Source organism: Perca flavescens, chromosome 21, assembly GCF_004354835.1.
Source record: "Perca flavescens isolate YP-PL-M2 chromosome 21, PFLA_1.0, whole genome shotgun sequence".
In the NCBI taxonomy this organism is placed as follows: Eukaryota; Metazoa; Chordata; class Actinopteri; order Perciformes; family Percidae; genus Perca; species Perca flavescens.
In genome coordinates, this window is record NC_041351.1 from 18,768,531 (window position 1) to 18,778,759 (window position 10,229).

At 43.6% G+C, this 10,229-nt stretch overlaps 1 protein-coding gene across 1 annotated transcript in view; it reads left to right on the plus strand.

Moving 5' to 3' along the window:
- Positions 1-9,943, plus strand: part of trrap (transformation/transcription domain-associated protein) — a 96,746-nt gene extending 86,803 nt beyond the window's left edge. Inside the window, exons 67-72 of the mRNA XM_028566965.1 lie at positions 1,384-1,609; positions 1,809-2,026; positions 4,007-4,191; positions 4,613-4,816; positions 6,515-6,709; positions 8,821-9,943. Of these exons, the coding sequence (XP_028422766.1) occupies positions 1,384-1,609; positions 1,809-2,026; positions 4,007-4,191; positions 4,613-4,816; positions 6,515-6,709; positions 8,821-9,105 (1,313 nt within the window). The 3' untranslated portion in view covers positions 9,106-9,943. The remainder of the gene's footprint in view (positions 1-1,383; positions 1,610-1,808; positions 2,027-4,006; positions 4,192-4,612; positions 4,817-6,514; positions 6,710-8,820) is intronic.
- Positions 9,944-10,229: the final 286 nt, after the last annotated feature.

Consider the following 10,229-nt stretch of genomic DNA (forward strand, 5'->3'; position numbering starts at 1 on the left):
CACTCGGAAAAGAACATTGGCTGTTTTAAAGGGCTTATTTAAAGTATTAGGAGGTTTCACTCTGGGAGAGATTGAATGGGCTTGAAATGGCAAGGCCTTGCAGTTTCATAGATTCATTATAACAGGCGGCACAAGTGTGTGTGTGTGTGTGTGTGTGTGTGTGTGTGTGTGTGTGTGTGTGTGTGTGTGTGTGTGTGTGTGTGTGTGTGTGTGTGTGTGTGTGTGTGTGTGTGTGTGTGTGTGTGTGTGTGTGTGTGTGTGTGTGTGTGTGTGTGTGTGTGTGTGTGTTACAGAGATGTCCTGGGGGCTTTTCTCTAAAATGGAAAACCTGTCTGGCTCACTTCCCCTCCTTCCGTTGTTATTGCTGCAGCTCATCACAATACGTTATGTGCAATATGAGTTGTGACTTGAAACAGGAATTTAATACTTTAAGACTCTCATTTTTATATCTCTAATTTAATCAGCTCCCAGCCTCCACCAGGGAGATTTAAGTCGATAGAGCAAACATTTCTCCTTTTGCTGCCAGCTTGCAATGAATAACTTATCCATGAAGTTCCCTTAAGCAAGGCACTTCACCACACTGCTGGGAGTCGAGTGGCCAACAGTGCAACACAATATTTAGATTCAACATTTCCCAGGTGTAAGTTTGTGTAACCACTGCCCTCCCCAAGGCCATCACCATGTTCTTAGTCCATGTTACTGTGTAAATAACGGTATTGCAAATACCCAGATCTCAATTTAATTAATCTTAACTGTTGAAATGTCATCTCACCAATGCACTTTCAATTGTTATTCTTATTTTTATCGTGATTCTATTTATTACATTTTTAAGTACCATCCTGTGTGCGTACACTGCTTGCATATGTTTAACTTTTAACCCCTTATAGTATTTTATTTGGCAAGGTTACTTAGAGACACTTTGGTATTTATAGCACAGGTCTGGGAGCGTATTGCTGCAGGGGAGGTTAAAGGTCTAACACACAAAAACACACCTGGGAACTGCCTACTACGATTAACAGTCTTGTAATTTTGGCAGCCGAGAGCAGCTCCACTGGAACAGTTATAGGGGTTAGTGTCTTGCTGAAGGGCATTTTTAAGGAGAAAGTGTAACACATTGACTCCCCCATTCAGACTTTCTCAGCTAGCTTGAGGATTTCATCTGGCCACTTTTGACTACCTGGCAGCCAACATCTACTTTTGTATATTTGTTTTTCTTCTTTTTTTTTTTTTTTTGTTTTGTGAATTTTAATATTACATTCTGCTTTCAGTCATTGATGCCAAATCATGGATGGGATACATTGGAAAGGAGTTGTGGAAACGATGAAAAGGCCAGTGCTAGGAAATTCTTGTTGTAAGAAAAGCTTTTCTCTTTGCCCCTACCAGACTTTGACTTTAGCGTGCCAGGCTCCATGAAGCTTCACAATTTGATCTCCAAGCTGAAGAAGTGGATCAAGATCCTGGAGGCTAAGACCAAGCAGCTGCCCAAGTTCTTCCTCATTGAAGAGAAATGTCGCTTCCTCAGCAACTTCTCTGCACAGACGGCCGAGGTGGAGATCCCCGGGGAATTCCTCATGCCCAAACCTACGCACTATTACATCAAGATTGCAAGGTAAAGGACTCTTTCTACACCTTCTCTATTCTTAAAAATACTTGGTGAAAGGGTTTTAAATTTAAACTTCTGTTCCCGGTTGATAAAATAGAAAACTGACAATAAACAACTATGGAATCTCACAGGAGAATTGTACCCACATATCATTCCTCTCTCATCATTAATCACTTCAGTTGTGTCTCCCTGCACTTCTCTCCAGGTTCATGCCCAGAGTGGAAATTGTTCAGAAACACAATACAGCAGCACGCCGTCTCTATATCCGCGGCCACAATGGCAAGATCTACCCTTACCTGGTGATGAACGATGCTTGCCTGACCGAGTCGCGCCGAGAGGAGAGGGTCCTGCAACTTCTCCGCCTCCTCAACCCCTGTCTGGAGAAGAGAAAGGAGACCACCAAGAGACACCTCTTCTTCACTGGTAGGATCAGGGATAAGAGAGATGGGTGACTGTGTGCATGAGGTTAAAGGCGTCATGAAACAGACATTGGAGCACCTTTAGCTTCTGTACTCTGACGTATTTCTTAGTGAAACTAAATTCTTGTCATGATGCATTTGATTGGACCACAAAAGAAGTGGGCAGGATTTAGTTCAGTACTGAGGACTGTTGACAGTGGCCCGACACAAACTTCCCACAACTTTTGTTTCTATTATATCACAAGGAGGACAAAAGAAATGGGGAGCATTGCTGATTTTTTTAATTTTTTTTTTAAAAGGGCTCTGTCACTGCAGCAACTGCAGTAACGATACAAGCAGATTAACGTCTCCCTTTATTCCACCTGCTCACCTGGCCGCCGTCATTCAGCAGCAGCTCTGTTCATCTGCATGTAGCTTGTAACATGCCCATGCTGCGTTGGCACAGAGCCAGGCAGTCACAACCAGTGCCACTGCTGTTGACAGGCTAGCTGTCCGTCCCATTGGATGTAGTCTGTCCCGATTGGTAAGAGGCAGGATTTATAGTCATGGGGGTCGGACATTAAAACGTGATAAAATGTTTTCATTGGACATAAATTAGTAAATGCTCCCAGGTGCAGGATGAGTCGTCAAATATTTGAAACCATTTCACAGGGAAGAGAACAGGCTGTCATTATAATGAAAAAAATACTCCTATTCACTAATATGTGCTGTTATGTATAAATGAACAATTAATACAGGGACAAAGGGTTAACACTGGAAAAATGCATTTTTCACTTCATAAGGCCTTTAAAAAACAGGCACAAGGGATGAAATTTTACTAGGTTTATGTTGTTGTTTCTTTTAATCTTTCTAAGGCCGGCTGTATGGCGTGAGCGTGGCGTTTCTGTTGAATGTCAGTTGCGTGGCAGCTGTGTGGCGTTTTCTATGTCTTTGCACAGTGCTGCTGCTGCTAGCCTTGTCTGTACACTGTAAAATGAAAGACCATGTTAAACATAAATATATTCTGATTTGATTACAGCAAAGACGTCGGCAGTATTGACGGCAAAATAGGCTACAGAATATTTCATTCTTTATTGACGGGTGCAATATTTGAAAATCGATAATTATTATAATTTTTTTTTATTACATTAATATCTGCATTTATGTCAAAACCTAGAGACTTTCAAACATCAAAATGTCATTTATTAAATGTATTCATGTCAAAATGACGTAAAAATATCTTTTCCTATTCTATTTTACCTGGAAACGCTTACAACACGCTTGCATGACGCATGAAAAATAGGCGTCGGTACATATTTGTTTAACACAGTCCTTCTGTCTTTGGAGATCACGAACATGGTCATCTCCTGAGCTGCTGTACACTGACTCATTTTTCTTCTTTCTCTGTCGCTAACTCACCCACACCACACACAATTTCAATTGGCTTTCAAGCGCGATTTCCTCTCCTGTCATCCCCTTGTGGGTTCCCTCCACCCAGATGTTTGCCCACTCTCCATTTATGCCCCTGATTGGTTTGTTTAAGGGGAAATATGGACGGGGAATTAAACAGTCCCTTCTAACCCATTTCCTCCCAACTGGAATAGCTGGTATTGATTTTGATTTGGGATGCCAGTGTATGTAAATGTTTAGACGGCTTCCACTGGGCAACCCATGCACAGCCTTTTACCTCCTTTGACCCTGCTTGGTGTTGAGCAATGGCACGCCTTCAGTGCAGCTGTTTCCAAACTTTTGAGTATTTTAGTTGTAGGTTTAGATCTTTGGTTTACACTGTGGTAAAACAGTGACGGGTTTCTAGCAAGTGCAACCAAATGTTTACAGTTTGTGTGTCACTGACTTGGTTGTTTTCCCCTCTCCCTTCTTCCATACTCCTGCTACTCTCGTCTTCTTTTTTCTCTTGGGCCTCCCTCCATCTATTTCTTTCCTCTGCTCTCCCATCCCCCATATATTTCCTATCTTCTGTCTCTCCCTCCTTTTATCTCTCCAGTGCCCCGAGTGGTGGCAGTGTCACCTCAGATGCGGCTAGTAGAAGACAACCCTTCATCTCTATCATTGGTGGAAATCTACAAACAACGCTGTGCCAAGAAGGGCATCGAACATGACAACCCCATTTCCAGATATTATGATCGTCTGGCCACTGTGCAGGCCAGAGGCACACAGGCTAGCCACCAGGTATGGAGACAGTCCTATAAACACATCTGCATAAAAAGATGCATTATACAGCTGGTACACCTTATTTAATGTCCTGCATTGATGTACATCCAGGTAGATTGTATTGTAATTTAACAGTAGCTTCATGCAGCCATGTCACTTAGGAAACATTTGAGCATATGAAAACCATGTACTTCCAAAAATTGCCTTCATGGTTTAATTAGCGTAAGATCTAGGATAATTTTCTCAACCTGTATAGGAACACTTGATTTGAAATATTAAATATTACATTATATCTAACAATTGTTATTGGCAGCTGTTTGTTCATTTAAAAAGAAGACACCATGGAGTTGAATAAAGTAGAACATGAAAGTGAGGCCCAATATCCGCTGGACGACGGCCACCTACCTAACCTCTACTCCCTCCTGCTGTCTCCCACCAGGTCCTGCGCGACATCCTGAAGGAGGTGCAGGGGAACATGGTGCCTCGCAGCATGCTGAAGGAGTGGGCACTCCACACCTTCCCTAACGCCACAGATTACTGGACCTTCCGGAAGATGTTCACCATCCAGCTGGCCCTCATAGGTCTGGCTGAGTTTATGCTCCACCTCAACAGGCTCAACCCCGAGATGCTGCAGATAGCACAGGTAGGAGACGCGTACAAACCTACACAAGCAGAAACATGCTAGACTCTGTCAAGGGCGAGTGGCGCTCATGTGACGGGGGCTAATTCAATAGATACACACTCTCAAAGATGCATTAAGAGATCACCATTACCGTCTCCATATCTGGCCGCATGAATTGCCATTCTCCCCTATGACATTCACGCTAGGCCATCAGTCATGCAGGCGATGTGAATGCGAAGGATGTTTTGACAGAACATTATATTCAGTCCCTCTGCTCAACAGCTATCAAAGACGTTTCAATTTGAAGAGTGTGTGTGTGTGTGTCTGTGTGCGTGTGCGTGCGTGCCTCTCAGTCCACACACATCTGTCTGCCGCTCAGGGTCTGCAGACAGCTTTCTCAAAGTCATTATTGCAGATGATTGTGTCAGTCGGCCACCCCACCCCTCTGATCCTAATCGGCCTTTGCTGACAGGCGTTCCTCCGGGCAGCTAAGCGCTGGTATTAAGCCCCCTCTCTGCCTGTTCCACTCCGCAGATCCCATTACACACAGCAGGATTACGGTACGGAGAGTGTACGTGCACACAAACATTACACACAAACGGAGAGATAGTGCAAGGACAGGACAACACAGCCATAGCATTGTGCCCCACCCTGCCTAAATGGAGACCTCATGTTCCTCCAAGTTGGCACTTATAGAGTTCAGTGATGCTTCAAGGCATCAACTAAAAAAGGCACTGCTTTGTGGCGTTCATCAGGCCGTAATTCACTCCTAGATTTAATTAATTCAACAACTGTCTTTATAAGGCATCACATCATCCCTTGAGAATCTTTTGAATTTCCTTTTGTAAAAATCTCTCCATCTCCTTTGATATCGTTGCCATTTGCTCTGAATATTACTCAAGTTCACAGCCCCAAGTTGCTACATGTGACACACTAATGTTGCGTCATCCCATTCACACCAACTCCCGAAATGAAGCGATCACTGGCCACTAGTGTGGTGATTTAGCATTCAGAGCGCTGCCTCCACAGCCAACTGTCTGCAGGCTTATCTGAGCCTCCTGGGGGTTGCTGGTGTCTCAGCCCACTGCCATGAGGCCCTCTGCTGGGGCCTGCAGGAGCAAATGACAGTAAGAGAGAGAGAGAGGAGGGGAGGGAATTAAGCAGGAGGAAAGGAGGGAAAGAGGCGAGACAGAGGTGGAGAGGAAGCACGAGCTGGAATGAAATGCTCCGCTATAAAGCTGTCAGAGCCACTCACCTTTTCATATAAGGAAGCTTATCTTCCCCGGAATGGCTGCTCGGGTAGCGGTCCTCTCGTACATAAATGCAGGCTTAAAGATGAAAACTTGGCTGTATATATTTAAGTCAGCGGGTAGCGACAGGGGAGTGGGGAGTGGGAGTAGAGTTAGGATTATAGATGTTCTGCTGCTGATAGTTTGACGTGTTACTGTGTCTGGAGCAGGCAGATCAATAACTGCAGCCATTTCATTGGTGTGAGCTTGTTTTGTAACTCACCTCACCTTTCTGAAGAAGAGTTATGTTCTTGAAGGGCTCATGTGGTCTAAAGACTGTGGAGAACAGAAAGGAATATTTAGAGATAAGTTTTCTTTAATTGGTAGGGTACCCCTGAAAAATGCGTTATTTAAAATGTCCTCCCTCACACACACTTGTTTGTGAGTCAACTGACTCATACTCTACCTTTCCTCCGTTCTCTGTTTTTAGGACACTGGAAAGCTGAACGTCTCCTACTTCCGCTTTGACATCAACGACGCCACGGGTGACCTGGACGCTAACCGTCCTGTTCCATTCCGCCTGACGCCAAACATCTCCGAGTTCCTGACCACCATCGGTGTCTCCGGCCCACTCACAGCCTCCATGATTGCCGTGGCACGATGCTTCGCACAGCCAAACTTTAAGGTAACTTGTCTGCTCTAAAAATTTTAACATTCTTATAACTGTTGACGTTTTTTTGTTTTTTTTTAATAAACTACAGCTCTGAATATAAGTATTGAATATATCATATAATCAGAGATCAGATTTGGTTTGAAATATAGGATTTTAACCTATTTCAGCCTTTTGATGATTTTAGCTTTAATCAGGCATATATACATACATTAAAATGTCTGTAATGAGCCTGTCATGCACCTGTATGTGAAAGGGGTCACTCATAGCTCAGCTCTATAGAGCATTTTAGCATTCTCCAGATCATTGTTTTGGTTTTATGGCCTGAAGCTGCAGACACACTGACCAGACGGCCGACCCTCGGCAGAAAAGGCAGTTGGACTGATCAGTCTCCCCAAGTTGAAAAAAAATGAAAACCAGCAGCTGATTGGACGAACACGTCACGCGGGTCTGGTTTCTTTGGAAATTCAAAGACTGTCATGGCGGCTTGTTCAGAATACGATCTAATAAACATTTTAAGCAAGAAATAGGCCATGCAGTTGCTGAATCTGTCTTCATTTCAGATCAACAAAGGTCAGTTTAAAAGATTTTCGTCCGATTTTGAGACTCTCGGCACGCTCATTCCGCTCCCTGTTTCCAGGTTAGCACTCGACCAGTCGGCAGTGTTGTGTCCGAACGCGTTCATTGAACGATAGTTTGATAGATATTTTGGACGAACATGAACTGAACATGTATTACTGCCTGATGAACATTAATGTGAACTTGTTCATTCTGGTGTCTGTGAACGGCACGCTCTCAGTTTAACTTTGTTCAACAAGGTGCCAGATTTCTATAGAGCCTTCCAGGCCAAAACCCGGCTAAAACGCACCAGCAACAGGCCTCAGTATGGTGCGGAAAAAACACCCAATCTGGCAACACAAAAAGCAGCATGGAGGCGATGAAGCAGCAAGGAGGCGTCGTATGATCATTTAAACAAGTTTTATGACAAGGTCGGTGAGGATGGGAAAAATCTTACATTTCTGTGCAAACTTTGCCCGCCGGCTTTCAAAAAGAAAATCGGCACTTCAGTCACATCCACAGCAAACCTGAAATCTGACGCATAGTTTCAGTGTTAAAACTGATAAAATAATTGAAGTATGAACTGAACTAGTTCATTTTAAAATTAGTGAACTGAACTTTGAACTAGTTCATGTAGAAAGTGAACTTTCCCAACACTACCAATCAGATGGGTCATTTGAGTCCGACTGCTGACAGTGCCCGCCCCGCCGATTACACGTCAAATCGGCCAAAATGAAGGATGACGGCCCCTCGGACGGACGACGGCACAGAACACACTGAACAGACTCGAGTCACTGACCTAGCCAGACTGTCCAACGGCCGATTATCGGCTTGGTGTGTCTCGGGCTTTAGACTTTACTGTTTTAGTGTTTGTCGAATTGAGGCTCCTGCTGAATTCTCCAGCATAGTTAGCGCTTAAACTTCAATAAACCCAGAAATGAAGTTCAACCAAACAAAAACAATGCAATGAACGCAGGAGCAGTCCGAGGGTTGTTAATGGATCTGCTGCAGGACAGTAATGACAGGCGTGTGGTGTCTATGTATAGGTCTGGCTCATACTTAACGTCTGACTGATGTGGAGGGAGCACGAGTGCTTAAGATTTAAATAAAACAAAACACTGGAGTGTCCAGACAGTGTTGGACAGTGGTCCAAAAAAACCAAACGTTTCCAGGGAACAGAACAAAATGCAACAAACGCCTAACAATCATCCACTGAAACCATCATCCTCATAATCCCTATGTTCAAAGATGATCATTGACACCAAAGATCACCTCCATCTGCAGAGGACTGCAAGATGTGGTTGAACGCTCTGGAAAATGGAAATGATTAGTTTGACAAGGCACAAAACAGTCACCTTCTCATGAACATTTTTGCTTTGAATCAAAGCTAAGACGGTACTGTTATGTTAATCCTTGCACATTTTGGGAAGATCCCACAAGAAAGTAACCATACAGATATCGGAGTAATGTCTCTTAATATGAACATTGGAGACAAAAAGTTGTATTTTACGTGTTTCTACACCACTGAATCTTGAAATGTATATCGTCATCTCCTCTGTCTCCGATAGGTGGACGGCATCCTGAAGGCAGTCCTCCGCGATGAGATCATTGCGTGGCACAAGAAGACCCAAGAGGACACGTCCATGCCTCTGTCCCCGGCCGGCCAACCAGAGAACATGGACTCCCAGCAGTTAGTGTCATTGGTCCAGAAGGCCGTCACGGCCATCATGACCCGCCTCCACAACCTGGCTCAGTTCGAGGGTGGGGAGAGTAAGGTCAACACGCTGGTGGCTGCAGCAAACAGCCTGGACAATCTGTGTCGCATGGACCCAGCCTGGCACCCCTGGCTCTGAGGATGCCCAGAGGAAAAGATGAGGAGAACGACAAGGATGGGATGCAGGGAAAGAAAACGTGTTTTTGTTACGTATCTGACAAACGCACACAGTTTGCGAAGTGGAAACAAAGGCCCTGGCTGTCACATTGATAGTCTGAATAGGGCTTGCCAGTATCCATAATAGTTATAACTGGACTGCTAAAATCTTTTTATCAAACCACAATTTCTCCTTCAAGTTATATTTATTTTTATAACTAAATGACAGGGACTCTATGTGTGATGCCAGTTGCCCCTGTCTCACACGAAGACAGTCTAAATATTTGTGTCGGTATCATAATGAGCCACACTCGTGTTTATGGGAGTATTTTTATTTAAGAGATGATAAAATCTTCTGTTGTTTGCTTTAGCTGTGTCTGTGTTGTATTTCGCCTGCATTAAGAGCTCACGATTTTTACACTTACATTTTTGCCCTCTAAAACAGCTCCTCAAATTTGTATTTTTATTTAACCTGAAAAATATGTAGATTCTTTTCTATTCCTGTCAAATGAGGAATTTTGTGTTCCTGTGAAACAGATGATTCTCTTTAATTTTTTGACCCACTGCCTAAACTTTATTAGTAACATGTTTGACTCATCCAAAAGCCATTTTACTTCCTATTTCTTTTGTCTGTCCATCAGCCCTGTTGTAATGTAACAAAGTAAAACGTCCGGGCGAATTGACACTGTAATAAGCTACAGCTGCAATGCAAATATGTCCTCCCCTTTTTGTAAAGGTACAATGCTTTTTTCAACAGAAGTATTATCTCTTGCCTTGTAAATAAGCATTTTGTTTTAATAAAATGCTTTTTTTTTAAAATACAGATGCTGCTGTTGGCTTTGTTACAGTACACCACAGAGTATTTCTTTCTTCTTTTAAGATGTACAGTATAAGGCGCCCGGGCAGCTCAGTTGGTGTAGTGTGCGCACATATATGGAGGTTTACTCCTCGACGCAGCGGCTGCGGGTTCGTCTCCGACCTGCGGCCCTTTGCTGCATGTCATCCCCCCCCTCTCTCTCCCATTTCATGTCCTATAAAAATAAAGCCCAAAATGCCCAAGAAATATGTACAGTATATTAGGATTGTTCCAATCTCAAAAATGAGTTT